The sequence below is a fragment of the Solea senegalensis genome, unplaced genomic scaffold (genome assembly GCF_019176455.1).
Source record: "Solea senegalensis isolate Sse05_10M unplaced genomic scaffold, IFAPA_SoseM_1 scf7180000017798, whole genome shotgun sequence".
Classification (NCBI taxonomy): Eukaryota; Metazoa; Chordata; class Actinopteri; order Pleuronectiformes; family Soleidae; genus Solea; species Solea senegalensis.
Window position 1 is genome coordinate 122,404 of NW_025322525.1, and position 22,822 is coordinate 145,225.

General features: G+C 42.0%; 2 protein-coding genes across 6 annotated transcripts in view; both read right to left on the reverse strand.

Moving 5' to 3' along the window:
• dusp8a (dual specificity phosphatase 8a) overlaps positions 1-2,018 on the reverse strand; it is a 43,368-nt gene extending 41,350 nt beyond the window's left edge. Inside the window, exon 1 of one of the 2 annotated variants that reach the window (XM_044018955.1) lies at positions 1,716-2,018. The gene's annotated coding sequence lies outside the window, so the exon portion shown is untranslated. Of the gene's footprint in view, positions 1-1,439; positions 1,576-1,715 lie in introns of those variants that run through there. The other variant, XM_044018953.1, reaches the window with a different exon arrangement.
• Positions 2,019-3,850: 1,832 nt separating this feature from the next.
• On the reverse strand, positions 3,851-18,997 carry ptpn5 (protein tyrosine phosphatase non-receptor type 5). 4 transcript variants are annotated; one of them, XM_044018961.1, is made up of 14 exons: positions 18,641-18,997; positions 14,392-14,495; positions 12,384-12,659; positions 11,853-11,975; positions 11,617-11,712; positions 11,238-11,494; positions 10,954-11,146; positions 10,438-10,522; positions 10,148-10,227; positions 9,488-9,625; positions 9,275-9,385; positions 8,256-8,416; positions 7,219-7,332; positions 3,851-6,228 (listed from the first exon to the last, which is right to left on the reverse strand). In XM_044018961.1, the coding sequence occupies exons 3-14, from the start codon at positions 12,651-12,653 to the stop codon at positions 6,135-6,137; spliced, it is 1,722 nt and encodes a 573-aa protein (XP_043874896.1). In that variant the 5' UTR covers positions 12,654-12,659; positions 14,392-14,495; positions 18,641-18,997; the 3' UTR covers positions 3,851-6,134. The 4 variants fall into 4 exon arrangements, with proteins under 4 accessions (XP_043874896.1, XP_043874897.1, XP_043874899.1 ...); XM_044018962.1 differs by having other exon boundaries at positions 12,384-12,671; XM_044018964.1 differs by lacking the exon at positions 18,641-18,997 and adding an exon at positions 18,445-18,594.
• Between the last annotated feature and the right edge of the window lie 3,825 nt (positions 18,998-22,822).

Genomic DNA, 22,822 nt, shown 5'->3' on the forward strand with positions numbered 1-22,822 from the left:
AAGCGGCTTCACAGGGGTTTAAAAATCCCAGGTATGTCCACTCATTTTAGTGGGCAAGAGGCTATAGAGTGATTTAACAAAACAAAGGAAAGTGATCCTATCTTTACACACTCCACCATGTATTGCAAGATTTAAACCATTTCTTTGAACTGTTTATCAATGTCTATATGTTTGGTTGATAGCCATATGTGAGCAGTTGAATGTGAATAATTAATGTGTGCATCTCTAATAAGGTTGGTACAGTGACAGGCCTGGTACAGTGGGGTCCAAAGAAGGCACTGGACAACATGGATATTTACCGTAATTATTATTCTTACCTAACTAATTGCAAATCATGATATTATATTTTTGCTTTCATTTTGTTTTAGATCCTTAAATGCAAACTGGTATGGCCCTCTGTCCCCAATCAACCTTCACATCCCTGAGCTTGAAAATGTTTTCATTGAAAACAGATGAAATAGATAAACCACTAATGTTCCCATATCATTAAAAAAGTTACAGAAAGTAACAATCGTACCAAAAAAATAAACTCATTATAAATCATGGGGTCCTGGAATGACTTCAAAGATCCAGGCTCCCCCTTATGGAACTTCAAACTAAATCACTCACTGTATGTTGGTGAACTTGACAGCATTTCCAAGTCAATTTCCTCCATCCACAACTTCCTGATCATGAAAAATCACCACAATCAACTTATTATGAGTGCTTATAGTGGCGATAATATCGTGAATTAACCAATTTCCTGGTCATATGATTCCTCCACTGTAAGTGGAAATAAATACCACAACTTGAGTGGCGATCGTGTAATTTTGAAAAAAAAATCGATCCCTGGTTGTCCCCAGTGGAGAAGAAGCTTAATCATACTGTAAACAACTTAAGCAGTTGTGCTGTCCTCTGATCAATATTCCCCCCGCTGAGGCTGATGCAGGATGCGGGGTCATATAACAACAAGCTGGGGCTCCCAGTCCCAACAATGACCAAATGATCACTGAGATCAATAATAACAACAGCAATAATAATAACAATAACAATAATAATATGACAACCAAGATCATAAATATGTCCGCTATGTGAACAAAAGTGTGTACAATGGATCCTCAATGATGACAAAGAAACAGACGGGACACTGTGGCCTTTTCAATAACGTTAATAACAATGATGGAGGCTGAGCTTAGAGCGTATTATAATAAACCGACCGAGACATAAGAACAGAGCAGCGGTCAATGCATTCACACCGGCTCAATCATTAACATCAGTGGATACAAAAGCTCGACACAGCTCGTCGTTTTAGTGGGAAACCTGCCCGGTGATGTTGTGACGCGTGGAAATGCCCGCATGACAAAAATGAAACTGTCTCCATTGATGATAAAAGACAGCAGCGTGGACAATTTTTACTCACAGCAACGAGACGACAATACAGGTCATTTTTTTAAACATACCTTTAAACGGGATGGACGACAAATGCAGAGACGTTTGCAAAAATAAATGAAACGATAACTTCAGCCTGGACGGGTTTTAATTCCCATAAGACGAGCGCGCACCATTGAAGCAGGGGAGCGCGCGCGCTGACAGTGTCGCTACTGCAGCAGGAGAACACGAGAGGGAGGGGGGAGGAGGAAGAGGAGGGGGGCAACCGCTGCTAACGTAAGCTAGCTTTGTGGATAGCGTAGCAACGCACTTGATATTAAAGCAAATGTCTCCTCATACACACTCACCTCCGGCTCCACGCGACTGTAATGTCATTCAACTGGCCTCCATGTGTGAGGGGAAAGCGGCGGTGTCTTCATGGGGCTTCATGGGGCATGGCCGGTGTTTACCTGGCGCTGTGACGGGAGGGGAGGAGGGGGGGGACAGGACAGTACAGCTGACGGACGTTGACACCGCCAGTAACCGACGAGACATGAACGCTCGGCGGCTGTGAGCAAACAGGAGCTCCCTCAGCCGCGTAGCTGAGCGGCACACACGGCTGACTCCAGCGGGGACAGACGTTAGCTTCGCTCGGCTAGGTTAAAAGTTTAAACTGGTAGTACAGTGTGTCTGGAGGAGGAGGAGGAGGAGGGCGGTGGAGACGGTGGTGGTGGAGGGGGGCGCAGTTACAGGAGGTGCACTTTAGCACTTTCATGAACTAAAGCGATGAGGTCATGGTTCGGCATGGAGAAAAAAAAACGAGGTTGACGTCACCTCCAGCCAATCAGCAACGACGGCTCAGGGGCTGGGTGACGTAAGCGCCCTGATTTGTCCCATATAGCCGTCCCCGATTAAAGGGACAGTTTGTGTTTTTTGAAGGAGACGCGCTCATGAGCCAATGGCTGCAAAGCGACGCTTGGCATAATAACTGAAATAAAAACAGTAACAACAGCGAACTCATGATGATGATGTCTTTTTACAATTTGATATTTTTATTCATTTGTTTGGTTGCATTTTTTAATGTCATATTCTCTGTACAGCTGTGGTGCATGTCCTTACATTTTAATATTTATTCTAATAGATTGTTAATATATTTTTAATATTTCGTTACATATTTTCTTCTTATTATTTATATTATATTATGTACGTTGCATTAATCTATCTGTCCATGTTGTTGGTATTATTTAAAAACGTATGTGATTAAGTTGTTACTAAATTAATCAAAAATAATGAATAAAAATAATGAATAAAAGTAATTACAATAGTTGACTAACTCATTGTCACTAATTAATTCATTAATTATAACAAAATAAGTAAAGGCATGATCAGTGAAACCAAAAGACTGATTAACTGTAACCACAAATGGCTAGATTATAATATCTTGGTTTGTCTCCCTGTCACTTGCCAAATGTCAAACTATGAATTATTGTTCTCACATCATTAGCACTTTATGTATTTTTCAATGTGGTCTGTTGTGAGTTTTTCAAGTATTTGTTTAACGTCACCTCCATGTATGCTCGCTGTGTATTTAGAAGTGACAAAAAGCTCATTATGATTCTACATCAAACTAGTCTGTGATGTTTACACTCTTGTCTTATGTTCTCAAATGTAAGTCACATCAGTGTGTCTATATCTTTTGTGTTTATTCTTACATCGATTGTAAAATAATTTGTATAATTTAGACCTTTGTATAGGTTATATAGTATTTTGTCAAATCACCCATAGTTGAGCATATAAAAGCATTTTTACAGTCGTAGTCATGACATTTTAACTAAACTGCGCCTATATGTCCAGCTAAGAACCTAAAATTCCACCACCTGAAAACAGGAAACATGTAAAATCATGACAATCATATTTCTTGGGGGGAAAAAAAGGTGAATAATTGCTTGACAGTAGTTGCTATCTGAGGCAAACATTGTGGCACTGTTGAATACATTTACTGTTAATTTACAGAACACAGCTGAGGTGGGAGTGTACATGTCACCTAACTTTAGAAGAAACAAGCATATTGGTTAAAACTATACAACGAGCAGGGGAGTATAAGGAGGATGCCGGGCAAGCCTATTATTCTGCACACCTAACGAAATAAAAGTGAGCAATAGATATTTCACAATATATATAGTGTATATCAACGCTGAATGATCACTGTATCACATTCTGACAAACCTCTGAATTAAACAGCTATAGCAAGTGGGTTTTTGGTTTCAGTATCATCAGCTCTCTTTGTTTGATTGAAAGCTTTTGTTCTGTTGCTCTGCTGTCACGGTGGGTGAGAAATGCACATGAATGCAGGGTGACATAGCTGCTGGCGGCAAGTGCAATTAGGTTGTACACACTGACACTTAGTGGTGCAAATGTTTAACTGCACTCTGTGGTGCAAGGAAGAACTTTTTGCAATGAGATGATTCGTCTCCAGAATGAGACACTGAATACACAAGACTGATTTCATGAAAATCTACCTTTATTTGGATGCAAAAACTCACAACTTAAAGCAATACTGTAGCAGAGGAGAGAAATACTGGTTGCTGGTTGGTTGAATGTCTGACTCTTTGTTGTGTGTCGTCATCCCCATTCTGATCATCAGAGGAGGAACAGGAAAGCACTGAAAATAAGCTGTCAAATGAAAGCCTTACAGTCAAGAACTGTGGACATTATAAGAGGATTATTTCAGTACTTGTAGTTTGTAAAATGTTAATTTTGGCAGTTTAATTTACGAGATGGTTTGATGTTCAGAAATTAGTCCGAGCCCTCAGTAATTTCATCCTCTGATAATGTTCATGACTGTTGATCTGATGCATTAATTCGCAATAGAAGTTGTTTTAAATTTACATTAAAAAAAAATGACATGTCCTCACTGTTTTAGCTGCCATACATATAGCAATAACTTCTTGCGTTGTCAACTGAGAGTGGCCTACAGTCACAGGTGGACTCGAGTGGGGACTTCGTAAAAGAAAACTCAGTCTGAGGTAAAAATTCTCCAAGAAAACAATAAAAACACACACAGAAAGCAAAGCATACTAAAGCAAAGCCTAACGGCATAAAGTAATAATACTGAAGACTGAACGGAATCTATCTAATTTCTGTACTGTAAGGTAACTTAGGTAGTTGTCACATTTTTGTTCTGTCAAATCTTGCAATAGAAACCGATGGTTTGATCCACAGTATGAGCTACATTCCATCATGGTGTAAACGGAAATATACACAAGGCATCTACTCGAAAGGATTGTATCAAAATGTTCTAAAAATATCTCTGGTTGGTTTCACAAAAGCAAACTGTATCAAAAGCATTGGCCGAGAGCAAGCAATATAACAGGCTTTAAAAGCCTTTTTTTACACAACAAAAAGCGGGACAACCAATCACGTCGCTTTGATTGTGGACCTATGGAGTCCCATACGGCACATGCAATCCATTAAACTCAACACAATCAAAAACACAATACAGATAAAAAGAACTTTTATAGCTGAACATCAGAAAGACAACCTTAGTCGGTCTATTGTGCTTCATACAGATTAGGCCTGGCCTGTCTATACAACAATCATGGGCTTCTTACATCGTGAGTGTGTTTAAGCTACTGTTGAAGGCAGAGGTGTCACAGAGCGTGTGACTTTGAGATGATGGCAATGGAACATGTAGAGGACTATGAGCAACACATCTTTTATGGCCGTGTTTCTCGACAGATTCTCCACAGGTCTGCGTCGACTTTTCTGATGGTCTGATTCTATTTCAGGCGTCGGTCCCCTCAGTGTCTCGGCTCTGTGACTCCTCTGGATCATGTACATCTATGTGTGGCCTTAATGCAGGATTTGTTCACTGTAAACGTCATGGGCTATGAGGGATCGCACAGGCAGGATGGGAAAAAAAAACAACAAAAAAAAACAAACTAGATCGTTGAGGATCGCACAGATATCCTGATTAGTTAATAACCTAGTTTTTTTTATACATTCCTATGTTCCATAACATTGCACATGCCTTTAATGAACACTTAGCACCATGCAACCTGAAGATGAGGTGGCTCTTGAATGCATCAAAAGTTGAAACAGGCCTCATGTAAAAAATATTTCACATTAAAAGTGACAGTCAATGAAAAACTTATGCAGTATTTATTCTAAACTTTTATATATATATATCTCTCTCTATATATATAGTGTATCATTGGGCTGACATTTTAACTTTACTGTTTATTAACCTTATGCTGGCACTGGTCTTATAATTAATACTAACTGTGGGCGACTGTACTTGAAATTCCTTACATTAACATGACTGCAGGTGATCGGATTATACCTCAGCTCTCTAGAGAACCTTTATGATAATTGTACATACAGTATACGAGGGAGCTATTCTAGATCAAGTACTAAACAAGGCCTTGATGCAAATGAGATGGTATCTGCAGGCTTTGATTTTTTTATTTTTTTTTTCGGAGCTCAACTGTTGTGACTCTCCAGGACAGCATGGATCAATAACACTGATGTGTGGGGATTGGGGTTTGTGGAGGGATATCTAGGATCACATCTTCCCATGTTTGCTCTGCTCAAAGACATACAATGAAGCACGGATTTCAGCCATTCAGTCCTGTCAGAGCGAGCCTGTCTTGAGTGGAGAGATTACCATGGGTGGAAACTTGTTAAAGGGTGAGATTGAGATGACGCTATAGGTACAGTGGTGCATACCACCAGAGGCGGTACAGTGTACAGTGGTGTGTCTCGGTCTGGCTGTAGCACTCACTCGACTATTCCTCAGCAGTGTGAGACAGCTGCTTCTCATACAGGCTAAGGACGTGATGCACAAACTGGTACTGCTCGCACGTCTGGATCATCCCACCCCTAATGCACACAGAAAGACAGGCAAAACCATTTCAGTGTAATTCAATTCACTTTTAACAACTTCATTTATCCCACTAAAACGACAAAACACAGAGACAGTAAGTCCATTGTTTATTTTACTGAAATATCTCAACAACTATTGAATGGGTTTCTCAAGTTTTCTGTGATGCCTTAAAAACAAATCTTATTAAACTTGGTGATCCTCTCACTTTTCCTTTAGCCTGACCACTGGGTTGAAGTTTGTGGTTGTGGATAATTATACAAACATTTAAACCATCCATCCATCTTCTACCGCTTTATCCTCCACATGAGGGTCACAGGGGGAGCTGTGTCTCAAAATCTCAAAATCTAAAAGTAACTTTTACTATACATTTTTAGACATTTGCTATCAAAATAGTAGAATATTGAGTAGAATATTTCAGTATCTTTCCACCTCTGTTACCTTCAGGCAGTCAGAGCCTAAATGTGTCATTTTAATTTCTTTGAATACTCTCGTGTGCCTTCCTAGTATTCCACACACACAAAATCACATGACCACAGCTGCTATGTAACATTTATTTCAAGTGTAACTTATAATGTGCAATTTAAGGGAACAATGCTTTCCATCCTGTTTTATTTTAACTGTGCAATGTGTTTATTTTTTAATTCCTTCTTAATGAATGCAGTGACACTGACTCTGTAGCACACGACCTTGTGCTTTTCCATATATGACGGATATGTCAGATTGTAATATGTCAGTGAGTGGTAACTTTCCGATTTTGTAAACCAAAACACTATTTAGGGATATTCTCTTCACAAATTACAAGACAGCAAACTACAAAATAGTTACCTACACCAACACCTTGGATTATTTATCACTTGGACTTTGGGGTAATCCACACAGAGACTTGGCTTGGTTGTCATTTGGAACAAACTGCATCATGTAGGCTCTTATGGCACGAGCTAAAGATAGACATGAGTGAAGATCAGGGCTAACAATAATTATCTCACCTGTCCAGACGGAGCTGGCAGGTGGTTCTCAGGATGTCCACCACGCCTTCAGTCCTCAGCTGCTTGCACAGGATGGAGGTGGCGATGAAGCAGCCAGTTCGTCCGATTCCAGCACTGCGGAGGAAAAAGTGGCATGAGGTGAAGGGATGCAGGAGGGTGGAGATGAGGAAAACTGATCGGTGTATTGATTAGCACTCATTCCACTAATTTCATTGATCCTCACTAGATAAATCAGACAGTGCAGCTTGGAAGTGGACGAATGCTTTGCCTGCACAATCTCAACTAGTTAAAAACATAAAGACAGCACTTAAAAATGGTTCCTCTTCTAAGACACTGGACAGTTCACAGTGATGCTCAATGGTGGACAACTTTGCAGAGATCTAAAAGTCAAGCTTCTGCTTTATCTACTGCTTCTTTCAAGTCGAACTGATATAACTAATCAGTGTCAATAAAAATATGTCTAGTGCAATTCATCAAACATATGCAATGTAACTGTCAATTGTGCAGTACAACGCTTTTTTTTACTTGCTACATTTTATTGTGTGTAGATATTTTATATCTTTCTCAGTTTCATGGTTATCTATTGCCTTTGGAGTAATTCTTTTTTTATAAAGTTGACTCAAGAAGCCTGCACAAAACAAAACACACTCACTCATGTTATAACTGTGTTTGTACAAATGGCAAATAAAGTCTTTCATTCTCTATGCACTCTCATTATCAACAAGTGGTTTATGGTTTAGGCTTTTTGACTCAGAAACCAAGCTAGTTTTGTACCCGCTAGAGATGTGTCGCTTGTGAATGAGCCGGCTCTAAGAGCCGATTCTTTGTAGCGTACATGAAAAAATACGGCTTTTATGAAAACACTGACAAACAAACTACTTACCAACACACCGACCATTCACAATTGCTAAATTAGGCTAAAATAGAAGGCTCTGCGTGAGACTCAGTGAAGAGTCATTAGGGAGCTGTAAGAGCCGACAGAGTGGAGCCAAATGATCCGAGTCTTTGATAAGAGCTGGACTTCCCATCAGTAGTACCTGCAGTGGACAATTATTGGGCCGCTGGAGGGCGGGGCTTCTGTTTGGGCTCTTTCCACTTCCTGTACCAATTCCAGCAGGGGTGGAGCCTTGTCTGGAGTCTTCTGATCAGGCCATGAGGTGTACCAGTACTGCCGCAGACTGCGCTCCTCATCGTCACACTGAAGCAAACACATGGACACACACACACACAGTCACACACACACACACACACACACACACACACACACACACACACACACACACACACACACACACACACACAGAGGCATTAAACCAGGCTGTGATCTCACGATCTTGTATGTACAGTATGTACATGACACACACAAATGGACTGAGAAGGATTTTTGACGAGTTGTTACTCCACATGTACAAGTCGTTACCTTGGTGTTAGTTGCTACGACAACAATGAATGCAGAGCAAGACAAAAGAGTGTGAGGGTTTTGAAAAGTTTGCCCTTACATGATCAAATCCATCATCTGCCTCTGTTCCCAGAGTGAGTAATTTCTAACGCTGCCGACAGACAACACACAGTAACCAGAGGAGTTGAATGAACAACAAGCTTGAGCCGGAGTGTTATATAATGCTCCCCTGGTGTTTATTAATCAGGTGCAGGCTCTGGTTACTGATTTATCATGTTTGGCTCAATGAATACTGATAACCCCATGACCACAAACTAAATATGAAATCAAATGTGTGGGCAGATTTGTGTCACACACTTAGCCAGTTGTAAACACACTGGAGGCACTGTTGAGAGCAGATATTCTCACTGTAGCAGAGCAGGTAACACAGTAAAGAGTATTTTCATTTATTTTGCTCATGCCACTTAAATTTTACAACATCTTATAGCGGCGAGCACTGTTGCCTCACATCAAGAAGGTTGCCGGATCAAATCCTGGTGATACTCAACCGAGTATCGTCACCCCCAATTCTACCAAGGGTGTAAGCCGTCTGTTGCCCTATGTCAGTTGACGTATTCACCCTTATTGTGAGATACAGTGTCTGTCTTTGTGTTTCACCTTAAGCGTAAACACCCTCAGGCTGTAGTCATCCTCCTGGGTTACCCTGACGACGGTGATCTCGATGCCCTCGTGGGTCACAGTGTCCTCGGGCCAGTACTCTGCACATTTCTGCAAGCCAGCGTAGACACATAAGTGGGGCATTTCAAGCCGCATGTGTTTATTAATCAATTATTTGCAGCCATTGTTGTTATTTCCTTGAACCGCACTCACCTCGTTTTTCTCTTCGAGGTTGGTGATCATCACGATGATTGGAGTTCTCTCTTGCCACACCATCCTCCAGAAATCCCCCACTGTGTTCACAGTGGGACCCTGAGTGGCAATGTATGCATGCTCCTCACCATCATATCCCTGCACACACACACACACATGCATGCACAGTTATAGCAGCTAATGAGCTAAGGCAAGAATTAAAGGCATAGTTCAGGCTTTTTGTGGTTATATAAAGTATCGATATGCCTTCAACACTGTGGCTATTTCAACGGGACCTTGACCTCATTCTTGAATCTATACCTTTTATTTAGGGCAATCAAGTTTGTGGAAAATAAAGTTTGTAAACCACTTATTTCCGAGCCAATGTCCAGATATTTATATCATGGCACCCAGAGGTTGCTAATCAACTGTTGCCTCCATCAGTCAGTTGAAATGTATTATCTTGTGACCTTGGTGTTTGAAAGCCTTTGTTTGGATACACCAACTTACCGAACCAGGCAGCCGTAGACCAACAGCTGCTGTGGCCGCACAAACTAAAAAAGTGACCTAATATCAGGCAGGCTTTTTCTGTCTGTTTTGGTGAGATAAAGCAGCCAACTTAAGCTTAACATATCATAGACTTAAGCAGGCACTTCCACTAAAAAAAATGTCTTCACTTACTTTGAGATAATTGCCATTTATGTAGGTAGAGAGAAAATCGTCCTCATCCTGTGATTGCAGTATCACTCTGCTGTGTGTGTCTGCAGGTGGACAGAGAGTGAAAGTCAATCAGATGAAGTTGGTTGAAAAACATCCTATACCTACAGTATATTTTATTAAATATAGTAAGAGAGTTCAGTGTTTTTAACATGATTGGCTGCTCATTTTTCTGTGAATGGCAATAACCTTACATAGTTCATAGCTTCAGGATCTGTTTTAGTAATTATTACAAATGTTGCAGCAGTACTCACTGGGTAAGATGGTTTTGTAGCGATTCTTTCTCACCAGCCCTGGGTAGTTGTACTCCTTAGGGTCCACAAAGTTCATGGGAGTTTCCTGTCAATGGACACAGAACAATGGGTGCAACAACAATCAGTCCTTGCAGAAATTAAGGGGAAGTACTAACCTTGCTTTGTACCAGGATTCAAAACATTATGAAATAATATCCAAGGCATGAAGTCATCTGTTGCCCTTGACATTCACTGTGCTGTTTAAATCGTACATAAATGAAAGGCTGTGAGCAAAGTGTGTGTGAGCCTCAATGCACATCTCTCTGTTTGGCAGAAATCGGAATCCTCTGTAGGTTTTCATATGCAAAATAAGGCCGTGTTTTTCCTTCCTCCGCCCACTTACAGACTGTGGAACAGCTTAAGGGAGTGTGCAGTTAGGTGTTTGTGTGCATTTGTGTGTCAGAGTACGTCTTTATGGGAAGTCTCTGTTCAACTCTGTTGATATAAAACATGTAGGTGGGTTCGCTTCTCGCTCACATAAAACTCAGCCTGCAGGCTTTGGTCATCCATGGCCCGCGTGTGTAGCATGGCCGGGGTCAGGACGTGTGTTCCCTGCCGCAGGTACTCTTGGGCCGACTGGTCTCTCGGGGAGAGCTGGGCTCCATAGCCGTAGGGCTCAGTGCAGCCTGGAGTGCACATGTCCAAGGTCAGGGACACGTTGGAGCCCCTCCTGTGCAGAATCAGACAAAAGCAAATGTGAAAATATGGATTTGAAATGGATGAACACAGAGTACTAAATTCCAGCATGTCTTTAGTCTGACCTCTCCTGAAGCCCCACAGGTGTGACAGTGAGGGTGGCAGCATCTCCCTCTGTCCTGGTGTCTGCACCAGTCTCAAAGACTGGTGTCTGGGGGATAGTGTCAAGGTCCAGTAGATCTTCCTGAGCATCTGTCCACTCAGACAGGGTGAAGGACGGCTGGCGACTCACTGACTGACGCCGATCACCGATGTCTCGCGACGCGGTTCCTGATGGACACAACCTAGTGCCATAACGCCACTTACACACCATGTGGACAACCTAGGAGGAAAAATACAAAATCACATATTTAGCCACTGTTATGCACAATGAGACATAATTGAGCCAGTGAGCTGTCCTGGATCCTCACAATGACAGTTAAGCATAAAAAAAAAGAGTTTTACCATGATGACACAGATGGCGACACCAACGCCTGCAGTCCCTTGAACGATCCAGTTATGCTGCGTGGTGTTTGACATCTCCCTCGACAGCTCCACAGACTGGCCAGAGGAAAAAAAAGAAAAGGAAAGGGGCAGAGAGAGAGAGAGAGAGAGAGAGTAGAGACAAACAGAGTGAGTCAACACCAGATGCAGATGTTCTGTCCAAAACAAACTGAAACAGCTCCAGCAAAGACACTTACATCCATTCCAAAGATCGGGTGGAAGGGTAAGATGAAGCTAAGGTAGAAGTCAATGACCTGCAGGGCTTTGTAGATGGAAGAGAACAGGCCATTTCCCTCCGCAACAAAAAACACCCAGTACCCCTGCAGGAAGTAAAAAGGAGGGAGGGTAGATTGTCACAGCCAGTTACCCAAATAGGTAATCATGCATCGCTGCTCTTAGGTGAAAAGTAGACAGAAGAATAACAGACATATTGTGCATGTATAAACAGGCTTTTGTCATAATCAAGGCCACATTTTCAAGTCTCTTGCTAATGCTAATGTTGCACCTGTCCTTTTTTCTAGACTGAATTAAACACTAAGCTAACAGAGACACATGCTTATTAATGCTAACAGAGCAGAGATGATGAAAAATAAAGGTGTTGAGAGATGCTGCTTCAGTGGAAACGACACTAATGTGGAATGTTTCAGTCCAGCCTAAGTGCAAACATCTTCAAAAATGGTCCATTTTTAATTAAATGTCTTTGTTTTAGCCGACGTCCGTGCACATACCGTGACTTGGGAGATGGCAAACAGTGCAGCCCAGCAGTGGATCTCAATCAACAGTGTGTAAACCTTGTGCAAAAACATCTCCTCTCCTTGTGGACCTTGGCCTCCTGTGGGTCCATCTTTGCTTTGTGGGAGTCTGTCTTTTTTAGGTGCTCCTTCACCTATTTTCTCAGTCTTCGTGGGCTCATCCAGCCAGACAGGGTCTTCATCCGGCCTCAGGAAGATGGAGTCCTCAGTGTGAGAACGGGTGGAGCTGCTCAGCCGACGGGTCATGATCCCCTGTTAATGAGGCTGTTTTTTTATTAAAGGTATTTGTGCATTTACGTCCTACCTCTGCAAGCATCTAACAAAACAGTAAATGCTAATGAGTGATAATGTGAAAGAATGGCCAATTAAACCTCTTAATGCGGTGGTGTGGTGTAACTTTTAAATATAAACAAACATCCATTAAATTCACGCCGTCGTCAAATGAGTTCACACAATGCTACGTCTTATCAGCTCCACACAACTCTGTGTCTCACACCATAGCTGTGGCCAGGGACATTTCCGCACTGCACACAGGAAGTGACTTATTTTATCAAGACAGACGCAGTATGAAGTATGACAACGAAAGAGCCAGTGAAACGTTTCAGATGTGAAAACTACTGCACAAAAAAAGCCAGTCCTTCACACGTTTGACCCCACCCGCCCCTGTGCTGCTGGTGTATACATAAATGCTCCCTCTGGTTGATCCACAGAGCCTGTTTTCTGATGGAGGACGCAGCATATGACTCACTTTCATCAAAGACTACGGCAAAATAACATCAACAACAAAAATCTTTACAAAAATTACACACTGCAGCTTCAAATATCATCACTTATCATTACTTCGTGGTAATAGCTGCATGTTGTGTGATTATAATGAATTAAAGTGACATTTAAAACACACTCATTATTGTCTGTTGTTGCTTTGCTGACTGACACTAAAACTCTATAAGGCTCCATGTTGATTTCCAGCTGACTGATATTCTCGCTGTGTTTTTTAGATGTTTATGTGCGTGTGTGTGTGTGTGCGCGCCTGCATTTTTAATGAACCTATATGTAACAGAAAGGTTGCGTTTATTCCACAGCTGTATTCAGATGTATAGCTTGAAGAGTGGCTTGAAGTGGCTCATCTCCGGATCCTCTTGTCTAACTCAGATTAGACTCAGTGATGCACTATGTGTGTGTGAGTGTGTATGTGTGTGTATTACAGAGAGAGAGAGAGAAAGAAAGTGAGAGAGGGAAGGAGGAAGGGAGAGAGAGAGAGAGAGAGAGAGAGAGAGAGAGAGCACTATTGTGGAGAGATGAGTCAGGGGTAGCTTGTTTACAGCCCTGTCCGTTGCCTTGGCAACAGAGTGGCTCTCATCCCTCTCATCCATCCTGAGCATTATCATCTACTGAACACACACATGCAAACACACACACAGGTTTGCGCAGCTATTCTTCTAAGGACACTGCATTGATTTCCATTTATTAGGACAGCCTAAACAAAGGCTCGTACCTAACCTTAACCATAACCAGTGAATGCCTATTTCACTGCCTAGGTTCTGCCTCCTTACAACCAGGTTTTGGTCTCCATGAGGATTACTGGTCCTGATAAGGTCAGTTATTATGCCGGAAAAGGTTCAAAAGAGGTAACAAATACAAGCGCACACACACACAGAGCATGTGTATCAGTCAGCAGTGTATTCAAAGCCCTTTTCCCCCCCGCTCTTTTGTCCTTCAACCATTAATAAAGGTGTTTTGTACATTTGGCTGATTACCGCCACATGGCTCGTGTGGATGTGTGAATGTCGGGGCTTGTGAGAGCGGTGCTGTTTGCACAGATATCCCTTCTCGTCTGAGTGTGTCACTGATTGCTAAGATTGTTGCAGGTGACTTTGGAGCAAGTTTTCATCAGTGGGAACTCACGCTGGATGACCGGAACACCTTTTCCCTTTTAGCTTACTGATGTGTCAAAACACTACACAACCACGGTTACATGACTCACCGATGATAGATGGAAGGGAACTGGGAAGAGAGTCAGATCACATGATCAAGTTAAATCCTATTTCCTGTGGCAACCAGGTGTCCGCCATTGTTCTGCAGTCATATCTGAAGGAGAGAGGGAGAAGAGTGTGTGTCACTGGATCAGAAATAAAACAGGAGTTACGTTCAATTGAAACCGTTATGATACAGACGAGACAACTCGTGATTCAAATGCAACCGGTCACACTGAGATGGCGTTAGCAGACCAGTTTCAAAGAGTTGGATCAGAGTAGCACCTTTGTCAGCTCCCAGCTGTGCTTTCACGAGCGGAGGATGGTGATGTGAGGTGACACAGTAAACTGTCAATATTTCTTCCCCTCTCTCTCTCTCTGTCTCTCTTTCTCCACCGCTCTCTCCCTCCCTAACAGCCAGGGATGATTTGAGTCAGACTAAGCAGACACCCTCACAAATACATTCAGATTGCCTCAGTCGAATCAGTATGCACGAAGACAAACCTTCTCTGCTCTCCTCTCGTCTCCTTCTGTGCCACTGGACCCTGTTGAACGAATGGGGTGAGCTTGGAGGAATATGAGACCACACCAGTTGTGTGTGTGTGTGTGTTTGTGTGTGTGTGTGTGTGTGTGTGTGTGCAGGTGTTGAACGGGGGGAGCTGCATTGAGTCCTTTTCTATCTCTCTTTGCTTGCTGTGAAGGTGGATTGGAAGTGATGACGCCAGTAAGCCTGGCCCGTAGCCATGGCAACATGCATACATACAATGTACACACACACACACACACACACAGGTTTGCACAGCTATTCTTCAAAGGACTCTCCATTGATTTTCTATTCATTTGGACAAAGCAGTATCTCTAATCTTAACCATAACCAGTTAATACCTAATCCTAAACTTAACCAGTTCCTCAGAAGTGAGGTTCTGCCTCATTAGAACCAGGTTTCTTTCTCCATGAGGACTACTGGTGCTGACAATATCAGTGTTTATGCCAAAGAAGAGGTTACAAATACAAGAACACACACACAGATACACACAGAGAGAGAAAGAGAGAGAGGCTTCAAAGGTTGCATTGACTTACATTCATTCCCTGGAGACTAACCCTAACCTTACCCATAACTACTATTAGCCTAAACCAACGTTAACTTAACCCACATCCTAACCTTAACCATCATGACTAAATTCCTAACCCTATCCTTTACCCTTTTAAGCCCTTTTAAGAAATTTGGACAAGCCAAATGTCCTCTCTTTGCCAAAATGTCCTCACATAAGTTTGTTTGGTCCTCAGAAAGCCAAATATAAGAACACACACGCACACACACACACACACACAGATTGCTGTGTAGCACAAACTGAGAGGGTTGTGTGTTCATTTGTTGACACATGAGATGGACAGGTATATGGAGTGGATGGAGGAATGAATGGGAGGAAAAACAGCTCTTTTTTGTGTGAAGGTTGTCTGAAGTAATGACGCAGTGAGGTTGGCGTTTTGGTAACTGTGGCAACTAAAATACTGTAGAGTGCACACACAGTGACACACACACACACACACACACACAAACCGCATGAAAAAAGAAAAACACAAACATAGATCAGCACTTGGAGACCAGTGACAATATTCAGGTTTGTCTTAAGAAAAGAATTGTGCTTCTCTTTGCTTGCAGTCTTCCAGGTAAATATCTCTGTTTCTCAGTCACTTCATCTTGTTTCTCTTTGTTTCTGCACTTTTACCCAGCGCTGTTGCTGAAATGTAAAAATGTTGATGGCATGAGTTCAGCAACATCAGACCACACACCAAATATATTTATATATAGCCCATTTTCAATTGTTAAATGTTACTTAATTTACTTTTTCTGTTTTATATCCATGCAGTCAGTGGGAACTGACATTGAGCAAGAAGCAGGTTACAAGAAATTATTAGAAATTTTGGCATGAAAATGCACTTTATTAGCATAATTATTACGTTTTTGGTCTAAATGTTGCACGGATTCTATATAAAGAATTAAATTAAATGCTAGGAATTAGAAACAAAGTGTAACACTAACTTCAACAAAGGTTTGTGAGGACATGACCACAGCATCCATTGACTGTCTCTTGTTAAATCAGCATTATGTAACACTGTCACTGAGAAACAGCTTGTTCCAGCTTTATGATGCTAACATTAACCAACACGTGTGGTTTTTATACACATGGCAGCAATTTTTATTAAAGTATAATTCACCGATTTGCATTTAGCTATGTATTACTTGAATAGGGGTAGTATTTTTGAAAAAATGTTTTTTTGTTACGTGCCCACCGGTGACACATGGTCATGGTCATCATGAAACTACAACGCCAATTCCGCACTCGTAGGGGGATGGGACAACATATCCAAAATGTAAACGATGTCCGCCATCTTTGCTAACAGTTACGCTAACAGGAGGAAGTGTCACAGGTGGGCACGTAACAAAGACAAGAATGAAGATATCTCTCAACTCAGGGGAAACCGAGGTTGGGAGGCAACGTTTTTCAAAAATACTACCCCTAGTGACCCCTTTGTATTCTAGTAAATGCAAATTGGTGAAGTGTTCCTTTAGCCGTTTAGAGTAAGAGTCTCTTTTAGATGAAGATCACTGTTGTAGGTGTTTTCTACTTATTTTCAGTCCACAATAAGAGTGACTGACAATAATTCCCTGCAGTTCAAAAGATAAATATTGTAGCATCAGTGTTAGCCTTAACGTTGGACTTTAGACACAGTGTTTTCAGAGGCAAGTACAACAAAGCCAATTGACAAATAAGTCAAACCTGTCCTGACAGTTGATTCGGCCACATTCCACACTGAAGGTCTTCGGTCTTTGGTTCTTTACAAGCTCCTCCCCCCCCTTGGTCTTTCATTGGAGTACGAGCATAGAGTTTCCATTGATCTGCATTCATTCAGGACATCCAGCTGAGTTTAAACAGAGCCGTACAATAAACCTCTGGCCTCTGTCCCGGGAGCATGACTCTATACATTGTGACAGCTGTGTAAAGCTCTTTCCTGCAGTCAGGGACATGAGGAATTATTGTGGTCTCATGTTTTGGCTCCTCTGTCAACAGCTGGCTCACATATTTAATGTTTGATCACGATGTTTACAGTGTCCAGTCTGGAGATTTGATGCATCCAAATCTGTTCTTCTACTATTTTTGGGTCCATCACAGCACCGCTCGCCGTTTCCAGGTGAACAATGATGAGCAAAGTATCGAGCGCGTTGTCAAAGTGCTCATGTGGCAGGGAGACGAGGTAAGAGGAAGCTCTTACTGAAAGTGATGATGGGATGGTAACGTGAGATAAAGTCACGAGGGCCGGGAGCTGCCTCATCAGCCCTTCTCTTCAACAGAAACACTCGCGCGAAATCCTGATATTAATACATGCATAAGCTCAAAATGACCTTAAAATGAAATACCCAGCAAGCCCACGGCTTCCTCCAGTATATCACAGAGACAGATAATCAATTGGCTCTATTGTTTACATATACTCCTACAATCTCTTGCAGCAGCTCCAGGGGCATTTCAAAGAGAAATCTCATTAACACATATATTCAAAACTTACAATTGAGCCTAAGCCATACTGTGTAAATAATTTAAATATGCTGCATAGCGAATTGATTCACAGGCTGTTGGAGATAAATCTGGATTCCCCGTGTGACAAAGGGTTGCGTTCCATGATTGCACTGCATCAGAGCAGCAGTGCAGGAATGGCATTCTCTCGCTAGTCATTCATGCTAAGACAAAAACACCATTCATATCACGTACATGTCTACGGTGAGCTCAAGAGACCACACAGTGCAGAGTTGGATGGATTAGTAATGAATCACCCACGGAGGTGGACTGTTGCATCTCACTCTGGTAACTCCCACACTGTCACACAGACATGATACAACACGGGAGGAAATCGAGATTTGAATAATAAAAGATGCAAGAGGAGACATGGAGTTAATAACCACGCAGAAGGGCCAACCTGTTGGCAGAGGACCAGTTTGAATAATGTGAGAAAAACACACTCACATAATACACACACACACCACAGCCTCCATCACACATCCCTACCTTTTCACAGCCAGGAAAGCGCAGCAGCCATATGAACCGTGGGTGCTCTGCTGAGAAATTGGTATTCACCTCATGTCGCACAGCCACAGAGAGGGAAAGAGGGAGAGACAGAGGGAGGAGAGGAGAGGAGAGGAGAGGAGAGCTGGAGCAGTCACTTATCCACAGCCTTAAGTCTGGTTAGGCTAAGTCCTCTTACCTGGCTGAGCCTGTCTTCACACTGCCATCTGCTTCTTTGCACCCTCAGAGCCAGAAAGCAGGAGCCAAGCACCGCGCACCACGCCAATCCCTTTACTGCTCCTCTGTCTGGGAGTAGGACGAGTGTATTTGCACTGAGGAAGGAGACACACTGACAGTGAGAGGCGACAAGAAGGCAACCAATGTGTGTGAGGTTTGGAAAGGCGCAATCCACAGACGTGGGTGTGAGTGTGTGTGTGTAGAAGAGAGATATAGGTATAAAAGTCTGATGGATTTTCTTTTGTTTGTATCCTGGAGCAGCGAGAGATCCACAGGCGGCAGCTTCGTCTATATATGCAGCAAGAGGCTGTACGGTAGCCTTGGCAACAGAGCCAGGATGTGGGAGATCGAGCAAGGATGGAGAGAGAGAAAGAGGGAGGGAGAGCGAGAGAGAGAGAGAGGGAGAGATGGAGGGAGGGAGAGAGAGAGAGAGAGAGTGTGTGTGTGTGTATTAATTACATTGTGGTAACATAAATCTATTGATACTGTCACATTATGAGGATTGAACTGCATGAGATGGTTATCGCAAAGTAGTCAAAGCATAAATATGCTGATAATCTACATTGTAATTATGGTCAACACACACATTGTCAAACAGCCAAAATAATAAAAATGCATCATTAATAACGACTGTAGCACAAAAAGCCATAGGATACATTTTCAGCCATTACAATAAACAGCACGGACTCTCATGAAATACAGTACATATTATGGTTTGCTGCGTCTGACACGACACTAATATCACAACCTTGACTTTGTACCGGAACCAACAGCAGTCCAACCTTCTTTTTTTTTCTTTTTTCACAACGTAACTGTTAATATGATATTTGTGCTGATGCATTCACCACCTGGCCATTTCAAAAGCACAGTCCTCCAAGTGCATGGCAGACATTTGTAGCTAGCTGTCACTCACGTCACGTCCCTGTCACATGACCGCTCAGCAAGATGCCTGTTTTTATGTCATATTGCATATTCTACATTTTCCTTTTCCTCCACTGATTGTGTTCAATATCAGACTCATTCCTGACACGTGATATGATATAGTTGTGCTCACGATGTGTAACACCACCAAATATGTAATAAAACAATAGTCACACACACAGAAACACTCCACTTTCACCTTCTTTGCCTCACCCTGATCCCGTCATCCTCACCTACAGGTCTATCCTCTTTTTTTCCTGTGTGAATTGTTTGTCATCTTCACGTTCTCACTGCTCATGCTTATTCACTAGCACGCTCTCCCTCTCACTTCCTACGATCTGCCCCCTCCCTCCCACTCCTCTCTCTCTTTCCTTACAACAGACTGTCATTTCTCGTCTCTCTCCATTCTAATGTGTTGTGCTCTCGTTCTCCCTCCTTCCTGCTCTGCCATATGGTACCCTTTGCCTGTTAGCAGCTTTGTGGACTGACCAGCAGAAAACAGCTCCATCCGATCAACACAAATATGACAGCTTTGCCAAAACTGATTTTTAATAGCACTTCCAATATCTTTTTGATTTCTGAAAGCAAGAAAAACAGACCACGAATGGCACACACACACATCGTTACACTTGACAGTATACTGATATAAATATCCATTTATCCTTTATCTACACTGCTTATCCTGTGAAGGTCATGGAGTCGATCAGCTGACATTAGACAAGAGTAGTCTGACATACAGAGACATTCTCGCTCATATTCACACTAACATTCAATCTCGAGTCTTCTCTTCCCCACCTCCTAACATAACTCATGACCAGAGGTGGAAAGTAAGGGATTACATTTACTCATGTTACTCTAATTGAGTGGACTTTTTGTGATTAGAAATGTATGATTTTACTTTTACTTAAGTATGTTTTTTTTGGAAGTACAGTATTCACTATATTTTAAATAACATCTGTTACTGAGTAAAAAAAGCCTGAATTAGCCTGATTAAAAAAATAGTAGCGCACCAGAAATTTTTGCAGTGAATGAGGACAGGTGAATGATGAGAACAGGTGAATAACGAGGACAGGTGAATGATGAGAACAGGTGAATGATGAGGACAGGTGAACGATGAGGACAGGTGATGAGAACAGGTGAATAATGAGGACAGGTGAATGATGAGAACAGGTGAATGATGAGGACAGGTGATGAGGACAGGTGAACGATGGGGACAGGTGAATGGTGAGGACAGGTGGATGATGAGGACAGACGAATGACGAGGACAGGTGAATGGTGAGGACAGCTGAATAACAAGGACAGGTGAATGACAAGGACAGGTGAACAATGAGGACAGACAGGTGAATTGGCGAGTGAGAAAGTTAAAGCATTTGTAACCTTTGACCCATTCTGACTGATACATTATGTGTTTACATATTTTATTTTGTAGGCACTTGTCACCTTGTCCTTTTTGCACAACATAACCCCAACCTTGTTAAAAGTACAACCCAAGTTCTTAGTACTTAGGTAAAACTTGATCAAAAACAGTGGTACTTTTACTTGAGTAGAATATCTCAGTAATCTTTCCACCTCTTTCCAACTACCAGGAAAAAACCCACACTAACATGTGGAAAACATGCAAACTCTACATAGATAGGATTTAATCAGATCAACTTCCTCTTGTAACAGTCTTTACCAGGTCACCACTCTGCCAAACAACAAGTCAACCAAAATTCTTAATTCTTGGCTACAGCAGAAATAATCAACAAACACTAATAAAAGCGTCATAACTTTTTAAGTTAATGTGACAAACGTGTGCTTATTTACACATTCTGCAGATAAAAATATGACGTATGATGACCTCCACTAAGAGTCTGGCTGCAATAGTCTGGTTCTTAGCAGCATGACTCGAAAAGTAAACGACAGATTCTGATGAAAATTTGTGGAGCTGGAGGTTATGGACCAAAGAAGATGATGCAAAGTGTTGACCTTGCGAAATAGGGCAATGTATTGACACAGTGGGAAACTGAGCAGCCTTGGTGGAGGATTTGCTCTCTGTAACACTTTCTTTACTTTAGTTTGTGTTCACCTGAGGAATATAAACCAGTATTTAGCGATTTATACCTGTTTTTGGTCCACAACAACTCCCGAGGGAAATGTCTGACCCACATGTTATGCAACACAGGGAAACAGTTACGTTGGCTAGTGTAAAGTAATACTGTGCTTTAAAACTGACACACAATGTGTCATTTTAACACTTCATTTTAGAACAGAACAGCAACAAATTATTATTTTTATTTTGTTAATACTATTCCAGTATCTGCGCCTGTTCCCTTGCATTTCTAACAAAGGTGGCGCTGTGCACACTGGTGTCCTCAGTAAGTCACTAGCTGAGATTGAAGCCTGTCAAACGAACTGCTGGACAGTTATACAAGGAAAAGAAAAGATAAGTGTGTGTATGTGTGTGTGTGGGAGAGGGGGTTATCTGAAGCCTTTACATTTATCTATGGATTTGATCCTCCAGTCTTTTTTCACCCTTTGCAATATGATGGCACTAACCATTCTGTGAGAGGATCACACTGGTTCAAAGCCCTGAACTTACAAAACTCGGCCATTTTCACCTCAACTGCAACTGAAAAAAAGTGTTGACAGGCAGGCAGACAGACAGACAGACAGACAGACAGACAGCAGTGTGACATGACATCCCTTCAAAATGTTGATTATTATCTTTTTTTATATTAATACTAATGCTGCTTTTCAAACTGTATCAGTATCAGCTCTTATTGAACGTGTCTTCTCTCTGTCTCCTCCCCACTATTTATGACCCACTGCTTTCCGTCCATATAGACCCCCCCTCCCCCCGTGCGCTCCAATCACCTAATGAACTCCTCTGTACTTCCTCATGCTCTCTTCCTCCTCATCCCTTTTTAAAATGAGCTCACCTCGACATACAAACACACACATACAAGGTCACTGTCACAGAGTATAAACAGCGACTGTGAAAGCATCATCTAACCAAATTAATGATACAATGCCGTGTCCTTGAGCTGTCTGCTTCACCTACACTCACATGTTACATCACTTCCTCATATTCTCTCAGTGTGAAACACACTGACACAAAACACTTCTGAAGCCATTTCAATGTTCTTGGTTCACTTATAGTTGAATACACATACTTTTAGAAGGTTAAATTAGAGTAAATGTCAACTGCATATATTTACACATGCCACATGTTGCCGTGTGG

What these genes read in the sequence shown, in the direction of transcription:
- ptpn5 (XM_044018961.1), bottom strand. Translation starts at nt 12,653, where the DNA reads ATGACCCGTCGGCTGAGCAGCTCCACCCGTTCTCACACTGAGGACTCC. An exon ending in GCCTGCAGGCTGAGTTTTAT is followed by an intron (nt 10,523 to 10,953) that starts GTGAGCGAGAAG and finishes GTCCATTGACAG; the next exon opens with GAAACTCCCATGAACTTTGT. An exon ending in TGAGGGTGTTTACGCTTAAG is followed by an intron (nt 8,417 to 9,274) that starts GTGAAACACAAA and finishes TGTTTGCTTCAG; the next exon opens with TGTGACGATGAGGAGCGCAG.